This window comes from Elephas maximus, chromosome 16, assembly GCF_024166365.1.
Source record: "Elephas maximus indicus isolate mEleMax1 chromosome 16, mEleMax1 primary haplotype, whole genome shotgun sequence".
Lineage (NCBI taxonomy): Eukaryota > Metazoa > Chordata > Mammalia > Proboscidea > Elephantidae > Elephas > Elephas maximus.
The window spans coordinates 28,017,369-28,034,915 of record NC_064834.1 but is presented as its reverse complement, the minus strand read 5'-3'; the positions used below and the strand labels follow the sequence as shown (position 1 = coordinate 28,034,915).

At 39.0% G+C, this 17,547-nt stretch overlaps 1 protein-coding gene across 7 annotated transcripts in view; it reads right to left on the bottom strand.

Moving 5' to 3' along the window:
• Positions 1–17,547, bottom strand: part of ANK3 (ankyrin 3) — a 706,927-nt gene that overhangs the window by 129,360 nt on the left and 560,020 nt on the right. For all 7 annotated transcript variants that reach the window (XM_049855202.1, XM_049855203.1, XM_049855204.1 and 4 more), the window contains 4 exons: positions 16,915–17,013; positions 16,529–16,627; positions 9,602–9,799; positions 5,861–5,959 (listed from right to left, as the gene is read on the bottom strand). In XM_049855202.1, the coding sequence (XP_049711159.1) occupies positions 5,861–5,959; positions 9,602–9,799; positions 16,529–16,627; positions 16,915–17,013 (495 nt within the window). The remainder of the gene's footprint in view (positions 1–5,860; positions 5,960–9,601; positions 9,800–16,528; positions 16,628–16,914; positions 17,014–17,547) is intronic.

Sequence of the window (17,547 nt, the reverse complement as noted above, 5' to 3'; positions counted from 1 at the left end):
TGGAAGAAAGGTCTGGCAACCTACTTCAGAAAAATCAGCCATTGGAAACCCTATGGAGTACAGTTCTACTCTCACACACATGGAGTTGGCATCAACTTGATGACCACTGATAAAACTGTCAATAGGAGATTGACTTACAACCCATAAAGCCATTTCATCCCTATATATATATATATACATACACATATACATACACATATATATATATATTTTTTGGTGACCAGAATTCACTTGCCTATTTTGCAATGTTCTTCTTTCTTGGCACCACGAAATTCAGCATACTGCATTAGTAATTAGAATGCTGCTTAGTAGGGGGCTAATGAAAATAAGTTTTCTCCAATCAGTTCCCAGTACAATTAGCTCAACTGAAGTAACGTTATTCCCAAGTTCAGTGTAAAGACCATTGTCCCCAAATTAAAAAAAAAAAAAAAGGATTTTTGAGATCTAAATACTGACTCTTCAGATTTTTAGTATGCACGTCTAAGTGATAATACAATAGTTTCCAATGGCTGTTGTGCTAAATATATTAGATTTCTTTAGAAACGGAATACTTTATTTTAAAGTACAGTTTCTATTCATTCTTACAACCTCCCATCTCACTTCTAAGAAAACCCTGAGTTATTATAATAGACTACTGGGACCTACATAACCTGGCCTCCCCCGCAGCTACCCTCCCACCCTTAAATCTCTGAGCTCATTTCTGACTATCCCCTGCCCTGTTCACTTTGCTCTTTAAGAGCTGGTCTTTTTGCTCTTCCTCAAACACTAAATTTTTTTTTTTTAATTATTTGTTAAGGGCCCAGAAGATCCAACTTGAATTCAGAGAGACCAAATTGGGTATCTCCCACTCATTGAAGGTCACAACATTCCTAATAAGTGGCATCTTGCAAAAATATGCACAACATCATGTGTTTTGAGAAATTCTTTCCAACTACCAGCAATAAATTTTGTCTATTTTTTTTTATTGTACTTTAGATGGTTTACAGAACTAGCTTCTCATTAAACAGTTAGTATGCACATTGTTTTATGACATTGGTTAACAACCCCACGACATGTCAACGCTCTCCCTTCTCAACCCTGGGTTCCCTATTACCAGCTCTCCAGTCCCCTCCTGCCTTCTAGTCCTTGCCCCTAGGCTGATATGCCCCTTTAGTCTCATTTTGTTTTATGGGCCTGTCTAATCTTTGGCTGAAGGGTGATACTCAGGAACGACTTCAGTACTGAGCTAAAAGGGTGTCTGGGGGCCACAATCTTGGGGTTTCTTTGGTCTCTGTCAGGCCAGTAAGTCTGGTCTTGTTTTGTGAGTTAGAATTTTGTTCTACATTTTCCTCCTGCTCTGTCCAGGACCTTCTATTGCGATCCCTGTCAGAGCAGTCAGTGGTGGTAGCCCGGCACCATCTCATTGTACTGGACTCAGTCTGGTGGAGGCCGTAGTAGATGTGGTCCATTAGTCCTTTGGACTAATGTTTCCCTTGTATCTTTAGTTTTCTTCATTCTCCCTTGCTCCTGATGGAGAGACAGCAGCAATAAATTTTGGAAAGACCAACTATTCTATCTTGAATAACTAAAAACAGCCCAGATAATTGGGCAGACTTCCCTCTTTTTCCATTGCTGCTCCACTTACAACACCATTAGGAGCTGAAGTTAGTCCCTTCTTCCTTACGGCAACACTGAGTAAGGCTCAAGACTGTAAAATATACCCCAGAGTCTTTAGGAACTTTCTTTCACTTTTCTATCTGTCGATTATAAAGTGATAGATGTCAATAATACTGGTTCACTGATCAGGCTGCTCTTCCCATTGAAGAGAAAACGAGAGGGAATAAGCTTAGTGGCTAGGAGGAGCACAGACTGCGGAGGCAGACTATTGGGGTTTAGAAGCAGTTCTGCCACTTACTCTCTGTTTAACTTCAGGAAAGAGATCTAACTGTTTGGGCTTTGGTTCATATGTTGTCAAATGAAACTTAATAAACAGTCCCAACCTCATGATGTTGTTGTAAGGACTAAAATATGCCAACAAATGCTTAAACAATGGCTGGCACATAGTAAGTTTTAGCTATCCTTGTCCAGGGCCTAAAACAGGGCCTGGCATATCATATGTGCTCAATAAATATTTTAAGCATTTGGTAAATGAAAGACTGAAAGAAGTCAGCTGGAAAAGATCCTGGGAGATGCCTGTGTCACACCTGCCTAACTGAAAGGTTACGTTTATGTAGGAAGAGCAAATAGGCTCAGGTAGAAAATTCTGGCTGATCTTTTTATATCCATGGTACCTGATCACAGTAATATATTAAGCAGCAATTAGGTGCCCCTCCTCCCCCATGCAATATAGCTTATGAGAGAGGGATAGGAAACTCCATATTCTCCCCAATCTCTTAAGATCTGTGGCTCTCTAGGAGTCAGTCCTTGACCTTCCTTGAACTCTGCAAAGTCTTCCTCATTGATCACCTCCCTACAAAAAAAAAAAAAAAAAAAAAACCAGAAACAAAACCTATCGACGCTGAGTTGATTTCGACTCATGGTGACCCTATAGGACACAGAAGAAGTGCCCCACAGGGTTTCCAATGCTGTAATCTTTACAGAAGCAAACTGCCGTATCTTTCTACTACAGAGCGGTTGGTGGATTCGAATCGCTGACCTTTCGGTTAGCAGCCAAATGCTTTAACCACCATGCCACCAGAGCTCCTTTCATTGATCACACCTACGCACAATTTCAACTTCTACCTGAGTTTGTTAATTGTAGTTAAAAATATATATGTTGTTGCTGTTAGGTGCTGTCGAGTCAGTTCCAACCCATAGTGACCCTATAGGATAGAGCAGAACTGCCTCATCGGGTTTCCAAGGAGCAGCTGGTGGATTTGAACTGCTGACCTTTTGGTTAGCAGCCAAACTCTTAACGACTACACCACTAGGGCTCCGTACATATATATGTGTGTGTGTGTGTGTACACACATATACGTATTACAATTTGTATGTGGTGATGCTATCTTTTTAAGTAAAGTCTTTCTTTTGTCACATGTTACACTAAATATAACTTCATAACATGCAGGTAAAGATCCATGGAAGACTGTAAGAAATTTTTTATGAATAGTTTTCTCCTAGGTTTGTCCAGCATAAATGAGATCAGAAAAGCGTATTTTATAAAAATAGAAAATTTTCCTTTAGAAAATAAATTCAGCATTTCATTTATGGAAGGAATATAGTTGAAATTCTAAGTACCCCGAAAAAGAAAAAGAGTTGAAAATTTTCTTTCTATGATTTCTTGCTTTGTTTTTCACTTCTAAAATGAGTGTGGGAAGAAACTGGGGGAAAAACTTACGACATGTGAAAAGTCAAAAATTATGAAAGGGTAATTTGGTATCAATAAGAGCAAACTAAGTCAACTGTCATTTCGTCCCTAGCTCATTTTTGTTGTTGTTATCATCACGTGCCTTTCTCTCTAGACTGTGAATTCTGTGAGGGCGAGATGTATATCTTGTTTTTGTAGTCCAAACACTCTGGTAAGAATTTGGCAAGTAATAGGAGTTCTATAATGTATGTGAAATGAATGAATGTCAAATAATCTCTCAAGACATTTCATGTTTTTAAAATATATTTCTATTCATTTAAATAAAATATTCATTTCAATATATTTAAAGAAATATAATTTAACTATTAAATCTGTAATCAGTACCCCTGAGAATCAATGCCGCAGCATGTTTTAGGGGTGGTCTAAACGAAGTGTCTCAGGACGTTACCCTTTGTAAATGCAGAAGCAGTGGCTTCATCTTAGTCAAACAACATGGACTATTTAACCCTGTGGCCAGCAGTACAATTCAGTTTGACAAGATTTGGTAAACTTTAAATACAAAGGAATTAGGGGGCACACAGGGAGAGCAAGCTAGTGGGAAGACTACAAAAGCTGTTACCAGGATTTTCTGGTCTTTCCTCACAAGAGAAAACAGCCCATAATATTTAAAAAAAATTTTTTTTTTTTTAATTTAAGCCAAAGAATGAATGGTATCCTACATCGCACCTAGAGGCTCCTTGGGGATCGCTTCTTCACTAGTAAGAATTAGAAAGTTCATGAGATTTTTAGCCTCTTTATTTACAAAGTTAAGCACCAAGTTCAAGCAAGCAGCTCATCTCTTGGGACTTCTACTCTCCTGATTATGGGACAATTACAGCCTCATTCCTTTAGGTGGCTGTGATCTTGGCTGAGAACAAAAAGGAAGTGAAAATAATTTGTAAGAGACAGGCAGAGGCTTTCTGAAGTGAGATATTCTGCAAAATTTGAAAGGAAGAGGAAACAGTATATGCTTCATATGTATTATACCAAGTACAAAAAATGATTACCGTCTGTGTCCTACGCTGGGCTGGGTTAGGAAGAAACCATGGTAGAGACCTGAGATTCTTAAACTGAGGGGTCATAAGTACAAATCAGGAGCAGAAGGTTCAAAGTACCCTTCCTTCTCCTCTTCCCCACCCATTTAGTCACTGCTATAGTTCCTTACTGAATTTTGGTGTATACCTTGGATATGTTGGAGCAGAAAAATATTGAGAAATTTGACCTAGTTCTTGCGTTCTAGAGTTTTATGTATATAAAAGGAGAGATAACCTAAAGAAGTGTTTAAGTCTTTGTGGATGGTGTATGTGTGTATGCATAAAATAATATATGGTGACTATATTTATCATGGAGCCCTGGTGGCATAGTGGTTAAAAGTTCAGTCACTACCCAAAAGGTCAGCAGTTCAAACCACTAGCCACTCCTTGGCAACCCTATGGGGCAGTTCTACTCTGTCCTATAGGGTCGCTATGAGTCGGAAATGACTCATGGCAATGCGTTTTTTGGGGAGGTGTTTATATTTATCATGAAGTTGCAAATTTCCAAAGTAGGAAATTCTTTACTGCTGAAAATATCTAAGCAAAATAAAGAAAATAAGCTAAATTCAGTCTGATTTTGACATCTGCGATACTTTTTTTACCTCACTAATTCCTGAGGATATTATTTGTATCTTCAATATCTGTTCACATATACCTCAGAACTTACCTATATTATACATAAAATATTTTTATTCACAATATAACATTTAATAAGCACTCTTTTTTGTGTGTCCATGTGGCACATAGAAAAAAGGTTCTGTTTTAAAATAGACAAAACAGTTTAATATGAAGAAGGAACAAAATTAAACACTCAAAGAAAATGTTAAAGAGAAATGAAATTAATTATGGTGATGACACAAAACATACATTTTTCTTATCTGAGAATTGATCGATGGCACTAGTTTTTTTTTTTTTTTTTTTGAGTTTGAAATTACAGGAGATTAATCTGTAATTTTGAATTCTTACTTGCTTTTTGCAAAGAGAGTTATTTTGGCCATGAAAAAGGGAAAGGGAAAAGAGAGAGAGGGAGAAAAGGAAAATGAATACACATGACACTATTATGGATTTAGAAAGCAAGTAATAATCAAATAAACCTTAATTTATCCTTTTTCATAAATCATGTCTGAACAAAGCTGAGGTCACAGAATTACTGCTAAATTTTTTTTACATGTATTTTTTAGCCAGTTACAAAACCAATAAAGGTACAAGCTTTCACCTTCTGCCCTTGAAACATGAATCCACTTTAATAAGGAATCAATAGTGTTATTATAGAACAATATTGATATGCAGTTAGGAAAATGTCCCCTCATTAAAGACAACAGCACCAGGGACATTACAACCAGAGCTTTGATGTCCTTTGCACAAATAAACATTTGAAATATTATGAATAAAAGATGGAAGGCCCCACCCCCACCCCCATAAAACTGTAGTTGCTTCCACACAGCAGCCACCAACTGACACATTGTACAGGTGCATTCTTTTTGTATGAGGGGAGAGATACCTTTGTCTGAGCATCTACATGTGCCCCTTGGTTTACGAGGACTTCGGCCACATTCACCCTGTCTTCTTGAGCAGCCAAATGGAGTGGGGTCAGGCCACTCTGCAAAAGATTCAAGTCCACAGTCATCTTACAAGAGAAAATGCAGTACACACAGCCATGTAGAAGGAGCAAGTTGTGAATTCACTGCCCCATAGGGTTTCCAAGGAGCGCCTGGTGGATTCGAACTGCTGACCTGACCTTTTGGTTAGCGGCCCAACGCTTAACCACTATGCCACCAGAGTTTCCAAATTCTAGGATAATAAGCCCAAATTTTCACATGAAAAAAATCTATAGAATATGTTTATATACTGTACCATATTAGCACTGAGGTAACATTGTTATCTATTGGCTTAATGAAAAATTTCAAACATACTCAAAACTGGAGGGTTTGGTTCAATGAACCCTGTATAGTCATCCCAGCTTTGGCAATTATTAAGGATTTCCCACATTTGCTTGGTCCGTCCCTTCTTTGCCTTTTCATTGCAAAAGAATTTTAAAGCAAATCCCAGCTGAGAACAAAACGTGATGCCATTTTCCCTTGCGTTCTTTGGTGTTCATCTCCAAAAAAATACTTTTTTTTTTTTTTACAAATTTTTGCAAGATTTTAAAAACATTACTAATGGTAATAACCCAGCAAAAACAAGTAAAATAAAAATTATTTTCCAAGGCAGGCCCCAGTGAATACTGACATACGATGCTGATATTTTCTCCTTCAAACATTAATACCCAAAGCCTGACAAATATTTTCTACATGTTGCTTCTGGGTCGGAAAGATCATCTGTGAAATGTAGTGTGAATATTCTGAGAATTTCCAGGCCATTAGATGGCATATAGCCTTAAAGAGACAGAATATTTGAAAATGACCCTACCATAGAATATGTTGACCATATGATTGTTCCAATGGCCAAGGGGGAAAAAAAAAATTACTGAGACTGACACTCTGGTTTAAAAATCCTCCAATTGTGAAGCATTTTTTTTTCCATAAATAATATTTAAGAGCAGCTGAGTTGCTGTAATGCTTGCAGATTTCTTTCTTTCATCCATTACAAGCACAGACATTAATTTCTTGAGTTCTAAAGCCTTCTCTCTTCCTCTCTATAACCTGAGCAATGAGAACATCAGCCTGTCCTATTTGGCAGAGGAAAGGAGTGGATCAAAAGCAGCGGCAGGAAGGGTACAGAGCCTTCTCCTTGCTGAACGTCATTTATTTAGGGGCTGCTATTCCACCAAACAAATTAGAGGATTCAGGAAGAGTTATTTGCTGGTGACATTCAATAATGTATACGGAATTTGGGAGGAAACTCACTCAAACTGAAAAAAGAGGAAGTCTGAAATGGGGGACTGATGCATTCACCTGAAATTTGAGAAAAATAAACCATGGCCAAAATTGGCACCGCCCAAACATTGACATAATCATAGAACAATGTTCCACATTCCACTTCAGAGGAAAGAGACTTTTCAGCCACAACATTTTGTAAAAGAGCTGTTATCACCTATTCTAAGTTTGAGAATTTTCAAAACTCTGGAGATACTTTACTGAGTGGTTCTCAGCAAGGTTTGGGGAATGAGTTTTGTGTACATGTGCTAATTTCTCATCGTTCACCCCCCACCCTGGTCTATGTTCACACTGTCCCCATGGTTTATCCATCCTCTACCTTCAGCATGGAGCCACTTCTAGCTTTCCTCTCTTCCTGTCCAGACAAAGGGTCTTATTGTTACATCTGTGTGCACAACTCTATTAGGAGCATCATAATTCTGCATCTAAACTCTGTTTTCTTGTCTGTCTTTCCCAAGTCAATGTGGGCTCTTTGAGGCAGAATTTAAAAAAACACAATATTCTGGATTCAGAAGTGACAATACACTCTAGTTGATGCCAGAACAGGCTTCAGTTTGAGAAAGTAAGGTCTTCTATTTCAATTAAGACAAGTTGAATTTCGTAGCAAACTATTAAAAGGCTGGTCAATAAGTTTTGAAAATTCAAAAACTCAAACAAATCCAGATTATAATGAATATTTGAAATTGCCTGGTGAGTCACATTCAAATGGTGAGACATGCATTCTTTTTAATGTTTACAACGAAAGACAGCGAAAAATCAAGCATACCAGAAAAAAGAAGAATGTGCTTCTGCTGTAATGATCAAAAAGGATTTTCAAGACACTAACACTGAAAAAGTTTCCGTGGCTTCCAAAGTATGTCTTTTGATCTAAAGACTCTGTTAAGTTACAACCTTGGGAATTTAGATTAGTGCAAAGTAATTTTTTCTCAAAATTGTGAAAAGTCCAAAATTAAGACAACTATATGTTTTTGTACTACTTAGAAGAAGGTGCTAAACATGATCTCAGTTAATCTTCATGACATCTCTGTGAAGTAAATATTTTTTCTCTTCATTTGCTAGAGGATGAAACTGAGGCTCAGAGAGGTCACCTAACTTCCCCAAATCATACATCCAGTTAGAGCCAGGTTTCTGTGATTCCTAAACTCAGGACATATATTTTAGAAATATTTAATTACTTGTTACTTGTCACCACAGACTATTGCTATCTTGAAACTCTACTATCTATGCTATGGCTGAGATATGCCAGCCATACTGTGCCATGATCTAACAGGAAGAGGAGAAGGTAAATGCCTGGCTGTGTGAATTATCAGGGGCCTCTGGGTGGTGCAACAGTTAACACACTTGGCTGCTAACTGAAAGGCTGGGGGTTCAAGTCTACCCAGAGGTGCCTTAGAAGAAAGGTTTGGTTAACTATTTCTGAAAAATCAGCTATTGAAAACTCCCTGGAGCACAGTTCTACTCTGACACACATGAGGTGGCCATGAGCTGGAACTCACTTGACAGCAACTGGCAGTCAGGTTGATTTTCAAGAATTCCGGGGCACATTTACAGAGTTTCATGCTATTTGAAGATCTGGAAATATCTGTTCTGTGTTTTGGGTAGATCTCAGACTCAGGTATTAACAAGCAGTTCCATAAACTTAATTTCTCTCACACATGCAGTGAGAGGCAGTAACTTCATTAGTGTTTCTGACCAATTGTGGGCTGAACTTTCACTTTGCTTGACAACACTCTGATCCTTTTTTTAATACAAGCAGATATCACTGATGAGGGCAAGGGTGTTTGAAGAGTTATCAAAGTCTTTATTGCCAATTTATATACAAAGACTAGATCTGTAAGCTGACAACCTTTCGAATCTGTTCGATAAAACAGCTACTCTAAATTTTCTTAAAAAGAACTCTCTGAAGGCAGCACTGTGTCCAATTTCTCTTTGGAACCTGGGATTTAAACCTGAGATGGGCAAGGAGTAGATACCCAAAACATGATTGTGGAATGAATCAGCAGACTATAATTTGCAACTTGTTATTTGCTATGTTCTGGTAAAATAATAACGTTGCTCTTTTAATTAACATTCTTAAAAAGAGCTTCTTCATGTTATTCCGAAAACTTTCTGGACCTCATTTTACTTCGTGGACTTTGTGTTACTCAACTGTATGACTTTGCAAATATTTATTTACCACTCTCTTGTTGTTAAACATATTATTTTCAAGTTTTTGCTATGATAAATAATACTTTGGTAAACATCTGTGTCCAATATTATATTTTACACTTTCCATTTCACCTAAATATTTCATGAATCTTTGGTGACCTTCCTGTGGGGTAAGATTTTGTTGTGACGTACGTTTTGTAGAGAACAGAAAAGGCTACCTTATTGCTCAGGTTCACGTTAGCATTTCTGCTGAGGAGTAGCGACACCATGTCCACGTGTCCTTCCTGAGCTGCAAGATGGACAGAAGCAATTCCTTGCCGGGTAACCGCGTTTGCATCAGCACCATACTCCAGCAGGGTTGTCGCTATGTCCATCTGGTTCTTTTTGGCAGCGATGTGCAGTGGCGTATAACCATTCTGTCAACACGAATCACTTGGTCACATGCCCAGGAACAAGATAAAAATGTATACGGTGCATTTTCAAACAGTATGCTCTCTTTCTAGTGATTTTCTTTGCTTAAAGAAATCGTGATTTAGTAAGCAAACACTGACAAATCAAACCCTTAATGTAGTACCCTCATTCCTAACAAGGGGAAACATAATTTAATTCAGATAATTTAATGTGAGAGAGTCAGAGTACCTATTGTTGATTGTATCACCAGTTTTCCAAAAGGAAATTTCCCTTTTACAAGGAAATATCTTAGTAGGTGCTCAACAATTATTTGTTTTACTTAAAGTGGGGATGGGAAGAACCCCTGCTGGGAAACAACACACTATATGGTACCATTGGGGCATAGTCATCATTCTGTCTTTAAAACTTTTTGATTGGTTATCTGTGGTTCCTGGGTGCTGCAAATAGCTTGCGCTTGTCTACTAACATAAACGTTGGTGGTTTGAACCCACGCAGCAGCACTGTGGAAGTAAGGCCTGGCAATCTGCTTCCATAAAGATTACAGCCAAGAAAATCCTATGGGCAGTTCTACTCTGTAGCACATGCGGTCACCATGAGTTGGAATCAATTTGACAGTAAAGGGGTTTTCCTATTTTTTAATGCCCATCTATTGCCAAAAAGTTAAAAATTCTAATTTTCCCAGCAGTCAAGATGCTATAATCTGCCACGATCTGCCCATCTGATTTCCTGTTTCACCAAAATGCAGTCTCTATGCTCTGCGCTTCATCAGTCTTAGAAGAAATGTAATCAGAATGCTCCTTAGAAGTGAGGGTGGCAAAACTTTGCCTCGCTTACTTTGAACATATCCTCAGGAAAGACCATTCACTAGAAAAGGACATCATGTTTGGTTAAGCAGAGGATCAGTAAAAATGAGGGAAACCTTCAATGAGATGGACTGACACAATACATAGCTGCAACAATGGTCTCAAACACCCCAATGATCATGCAGACGGCACCAGAATCAGGCAATGTTTTGTTCTACTATACATAAGGTTGCCCTGAGTCTGAGCCTACTCGACGGCAGCTAATAACAACAACAACGCTGGACTAATCTTCCTGCAAGTCTCCTAAACAACATCTTGCCTGAGGTTTCTCTGTTTTGGCTGTTTTACCAAGAATGCTTCTCCCCAACTTGCCCACTAGGCCAGCATCTATCTGTCATGTGAAGAGTCAGCAGGGTCAAGTCCTACTTGATGTCTTTTACTTCCCCTTCGCTCCCCTCCCATGTCCATCCAGCTAACTCTAATAAGAGTCTGCTTATATATCTGTCTTCTATTACTAAAATATAAACTTACCGAGGGTACATATTTATCTTTGTATCTCTAGTACCTTTTAACTGGCAAATATTTATTAAATGAAGAAAGGAATTCTTACTAGAGCTTCAGGACATTCTGGCATCCTTCTCTTGGCTGACCCCTGATACTCAGAGGTAGAGCAACCTCAACCAAAACACCTTTGACAAATAATTAATTAGCTATGCCTCAGGAGCCTTCAGAGTTCCCTGCCCTGAGAAAAGGCTTTGGGGACCTTGTCCTGGTTCACAGTCATTTAAGGGAAATGCAAGATTATATTTTGACACCGACATGAATCTGACTATATAAAGTATGCCAAGGGCAAATTACAATTTTTTTTTTCTTTAAACAGACGAGAGGATTTAGAGAAAGAGGATTTTGAGGATTTATATTCAGGGATATGATCAAAATCTAGACAATAAGTTTGGATCAAGTTGAAGTTGTTAAAGCAATGAGGATAGTTTGGAAACAACCCAGAGGGCTCTGGGGGCTGCTGCACCCACAGATTAGCCAGCCCACCACAATTAACCCTTGTATTTCAAGTCACTGGCATCTCCTAGTCTGACAGTATTTCTCACTTGAAAAACACTCTCTAATTGATTGAGGGAGATTTAGGCTATTGACTGTCAACCCATGCAAAGTGGAAATGTCACTTCCAGACTCTTCTGAAACCAGCCTCTGTAACTGGATGAGCCTGGGTAGAAGATTTTATATCCCTATTTTTAGTCTCAACCTATTGCCATCTGGAAACCCCAGCTGCCCCGGGAAGCATTTGGCCCTTTGCTCAGACACACCCTTCAGAGACCAACGCCTTTGGGCTGAATGTGGAGCTTTGGATGAAGCCCAACTCCACCATGAGTGACAGGAGGCGGTGAACTCTTTTACCCTCCCTGCCCCATGTAAGAGAGAAAATTCTCAAAGCAACACCAAAATAGGAAATCAAATTAATCCTATGTCTAACATTAGCTAACCTGAGCAGTAAAGGCAACATACAGTCAGAGATTAGCTTCCTACTATGCATCTTATCTCTTTTTGCTTTTACTACTGATATAACTTTCCAGTTGGTCACTTCTCAAACAAAGGTTAAGGCAGGTCAGTATTCTCTTAGACACAACAAAATCCAAAAAGCCCATTGCCGTCGAGTCGATTCTGACTTATAGCGACAGTATAAGACAGAGCAGAACTGTCCCCATAGGGTTTCCAATACTGTAATCCTTACAGAGCCGATTGCCACATCTCTCTCCTGTGGACCAGCTGGTGGATTTGAACTGCTAACAACCTTCCAATTAGCAGCCAAATGCTTAACCACTGTGGCACCAAGGCTCCTTCAGATACAACAATCCTCTTGATTACTTCTAAACTCCTCTCAAAAGTCCTAGGCCCTAAAAAAACACTCATCAAGAGAACCTTTGACATCTTCTATAACTCATGCCAATTCCAGGCAAGCTACTGATTAGTGGTTTATCCAGAGCTCCTTATCAAAGATACAGAATAAAGTATAAAGGGAAAAACAACTCATGGTATTCTTTTAGAATGAAAAGTTAATCTCAGAAATACTTAAGATATATATTCGAATCATAAATAACTAGCTTATCTTAAGGCCTATAATGGAATTTTCTAAATTTTCTGTGGTCTTTCTAATTTCTAGAAAGTAAAATGATTCTTATTTGCCAAATGAAAGGAGACAGATGCATTTATTGGAAGAAAAAATTGTATAAAATTCAACTGCAGGATAATCTTAATGTAACATAACCTAGCATAACATAACAATATAACTAACACAGAGGACTAAGTGCTTGCCATGTCTGTGTGCATTTCCAGATGAAAATGAAAGCAAATGTAATTTTAAATAATAAAAAAATAATACGTAGTATTTACATCATTGTTGCTGTTGTTGGGTGTCATTTAGTCAGTTCTGACCCATAGGGACCCCATGTGACAGAGCAGAACTGCCCCATAGGATGGTCTTGGCTGTAATCTTTATGGAAGTACATCTCCAGGTCTTTCTCCCGCAGAGCTGCTAAAAAGGTAGGTTCAAATCACCAACCTTTCAGTTAGCAGCCAAGTGCCTAACTAGTGCGCCACCAGGGCTCCATATTTACACCATAATTTGTATTTTTTCCAAATACTTTCACAACCTTCTCTTCTGATATATATCAACAGACACATTGCACATTTTTATGGAGGAGAAACCTGACAATAAGTTAAGGCTCACTATCCCTTCCACAGGTCCCTGGATGGTGCAAATATTTTGTGCTCGACTACTAATTAAAAGATTGGTGATTTCAACCCACCCTAAATTTTTTTTTTTAGGTGGCACTGTGGAAGAAAGGCCTGGCAATCTGCTTCTGTAAAAATGACATCCAAGAAAACCCTATGGTGCTCATTCTACACTGTAACACATGAGGTCATCATGAGTCTGAATTGACTCGATGGCAAAGGGTTTGGTTTGGTTTGGTTTGGTTTCCTTCTACAATTAGTACCCAGGTTATGCCCAAACTCAAGCCACTGCTCCTTCAAGCACAGTGTCCAGCTGGCAACAGCTCTGCTAATATGAGTTATAATACCCCATCTACTTTTTCAGCTTCCTCCCAACCTAAAATAACATGTCTGTAGAAGGGCAAGTATAAGTAAGAAAATATTTGGCAATTCTAAAACAGTTAAGAAAGGGACAGAAGAAAGCATCGCATACTCTAAGAAAAAAGAACAAAAGCTGTGATTCGAGGAGGAGCTATCACTGATATCACTGCTGTCACATCCATATGCTAATCACACCTTAATGAGACTTTGTCCCCGATTTCTCACCACTGCCAGAATTCAGAAATGCCTGAGCTTCCCTGGAGTAGAGGAGGCTATTTGCCTACCCTATATCTGTTCTCCCTGCTTCTTAGTAGAAGAACCTCTGGTAGCATGCTGAAAAATTACCTTTCCCCACCTCCCTTGCATATAGAAGTAGCCAATGAGATGTAAACAGAAGTGGCTTGGTGGAGCTTCTGGGAAAGCCCTATTATGCTGACTTTCCCACTTGCTGCCTAGAAAGGGGACCTGAGCCCCAACAGTGTCTGGAAGGAAAGGCCAAGAACATCACAGGGAACTTGCCTCAACACCCTAAGCCAACATCACCTACTGCCTACCTCCTGGCTGCTTATGAGATGAGAAAAATAGAGCCTTATCTGTTGACACCACTGTACCTGGGTCTCTTTTCTAGCAGCTGAACCCAATCTATACCTGATATAACTGGCTTTGCTCAGTTTCAGGAAACCCGGGTGGCGTAGTGGTTAAGTGCTACGGCTGCTAACCTAAAGGTTGGCAGTTCAAATCCACCAGGTACTCCTTGGGAACTCTATGGGACAGTTCTACTCTGTCCTATAAGGTTGCCATGAGTTGGAATCGACTCGACAGCAATGAGCTTGGTTTTTGTTTTTTATGGCTCAGTTTCAAATTCTAGACAAAGCCCCTGAACAGGACCACTGCCACAGAAGATGGGGGTGGTTCTACACACAGCAGAGATGGCATTACAGAGGCTTTTACGCAGGCACTTGTGCTATGGGAATAAGAATTGATGTCGATTAGAAAAGCCTTTTTTAATTGACTATAAAAGATACATCTAAGACTAAAGAGATGTTGCAACTAATGAATTACTTACTTACATGTCTGCTTTTCAACTCTTTGTCAAAGGCATTTTTTTCAGGCATGGAACCCTGAATACCAAGTCAAGTTTGATGACGATAAAGCCAGAAATTAAGGGCAAATGCACCAACTATTGACCTGTTTAAGAGTTATTTGTGGGTGGAAAGGTGGATTGGACTCATTCAGTTGCACTTATTACTTTATAACTCCTGTCAACTCTAAACTGCTTGGCACCAGCCATGACAAAATTATTACTCCCACGTAGGGAATGAATAGTTCACTTATTAATTATTTATTGGTTACCTACAAAGAAGCTGGTGTTATTTCTAATATAAGAAAGGCGATCCTAGCTCAAAGGGATATTAAAATACACCAAAATAAAATGGGCAGCTATTATATTTCATTATAAAATTTTCTCATTTTTTTAAATAGAGCTTTTATCAAAAGTTAATACGTGGTTTTACGATAGAAAGTATGTTTGTCAAGGTCAGAAAATGGCAGTTAGATGAAAAGCAGGTTTGGGGGTTTGATTTTGAATTGTAGATTTAACTGGGTATATTCTGGAGAGTACGGGGCAGGAAATGATTGAGAAATGCAGGAAAGGAGGCTCTGAGGAGAAATACCTGTCAAGGACATCCTATTCTCTAAATGAAGAAAGTACCTGAAAATATTATTTCTTCAAGTATCTAAAGTAACTTCGAAGGGCCCAAGTTCACTGACCTGTGTGTACAAGACATTTGGTCTTAGTACTATGTTTAAAGAAGAGGACTGAAGCTGCCCTAAAACGGAATAGTGAAACAAAGATGGAGAAAGCATTAGTGATGCTAAAAGATCCTTCATCCACCAGTACTTAGTACAAGAATTTGCTAACCTTTAAATCATGGTATCTATCATTCCTGTATTCTCTGACCGTAGCCTCCTGATCACTAATAATTTGTCAAAACCTGTTTTTAGTAGAGATTGCAACTGATGTCACAAAATAATGTGTATAAATTTTTGAATGAGAAATTAACTTGAGCTGTAAACTTTCACCAAAAGCACAATAAAATTAAAAACAAAACAAATAAACAAACTACAAAGCTCAAACACTAAGTTCCCAGGCAGAAACTTCATGCCAGTGTACTTAATTTTAAGAACTTTAAAAACAAATAAACAAACAACAACAAAAAAAAAACCCCGTCTTTAAATAAACTCTTCTTTCTGACTTGTCTATTGATTCAGAATCCCAGAGTGATAAAGACGCTGCCTACTCCACGCATCTCTTTCATGAGAAATCTAGGTTGTCTACTGGTCAAACATGCTCTAACAGAAAGAATAAAGACTGTCCTTAGCAATAACAAAAATACATACACAAAACTTCCCAACCTAGGGTATTAAACACCAATAAGCAATGCGAAGGCAATATTTTACGGCCAGGAAAATGTAACACATATTTGACGACTTGGACAAATCCAAAATTTCTTACTTCCTCAGGCTACGTTCATGTTTTTAATCTGGCTAAAGAGCTCTCCAACTTCTTCCCATCTCCAGGCTCCAAGACGTCCTGGATTTTCAAGAAAAATCAACTGACAAATAAATATTTATTGAGCATCTACCACCCTAGTTGGCTAAAAAGCTGAAGGGACCAATTTCCCAAGGAGCTTTAATTTCTGTGATTTTAAGTGGCACCTAAGCTAGGAGGGCATTGCAGGCAAAGAAAAACCATGTAGATGTATCTATAGAGACCGACAGACACAGCCCATCAGTCTCCTCATGCTGTTGAATTATAGGTACCTTTGCAGCCGCATGAGGTGAGGCTCCTTGGTCCAAAAGCAGAAGGGCCACTTTCTGGTTATCATAATGTGCAGCTACATGCAGTGGAGTTAGTCCGCTCTGAAAACATGTGCAGAAACAACAACCGGTGTCACGGGAGCCTTAACATCAGAGGTCTAGATTTAGGAAAGTGGATTAGATTGGACGCAACATGGAGCATAATTTACATTACAGTTTCTGCAATACTGGGACCCCAACATTCACCTCCTATTTCCCAAGTCTCCTTCATCCTAGTGAGACTTAAATAAAACTGAGTTATCATCTGAGTGGTGGTTGGTGAATATTAGCAACTGCTTGTTTGGTTGTCATGGAAGTGGCTTGTTACAGGGTGGCCGATGACCTCATACCTTCCCAGCAGCATCAGGAGATGCACTTTTCTGTAGCAGGAGGTTGGCTACTTCAAGTTTCCCATATTTTGCTGCCACATGAAGGGGAGTAAATCCTTTCTGAAAAAAGAAACATAATACAATGGAAAATAGAAATGACATAAGGATATCACTTTTCTGGAACTGAAGAGTCATTCTGATGATGAAGGACAGTTAAGCCTGTTATTTAAGAACCAAGACTGGTAGATAAAGAGTTGCATCCGCTTATCACCAGCGATGAGCAGAACATGCCAGAATCTCTAATCTTTCTTTTTCTGCTGCCTGAGCCACAACGTGCCATTAATTCTGGGACTTCTCAGGCATTTGACCAAGATGAGATTGGATGGCTGGATCTGGGGCTTATTCCAGGGCCATTCTTGGGTTTCATATTGTGGGAAGACTAGGCTACAGGGTCCCAGGCCCAATTTGGAGAGCATCTAGAAGGGAATGTTTGAGAAAATCAAGGTCAAATCAGGACCTCCTGGAATCTCTCATCATCAAGATCGGGCCCTTTCTCTTCCTTTTTCTCAGTTTTTCCATGAATACACATATCCTTATGCACGTGCAGGAGCAGGAGCCAGAGTGTCTCTCACCTTTGCCACCACAGGAGAACTG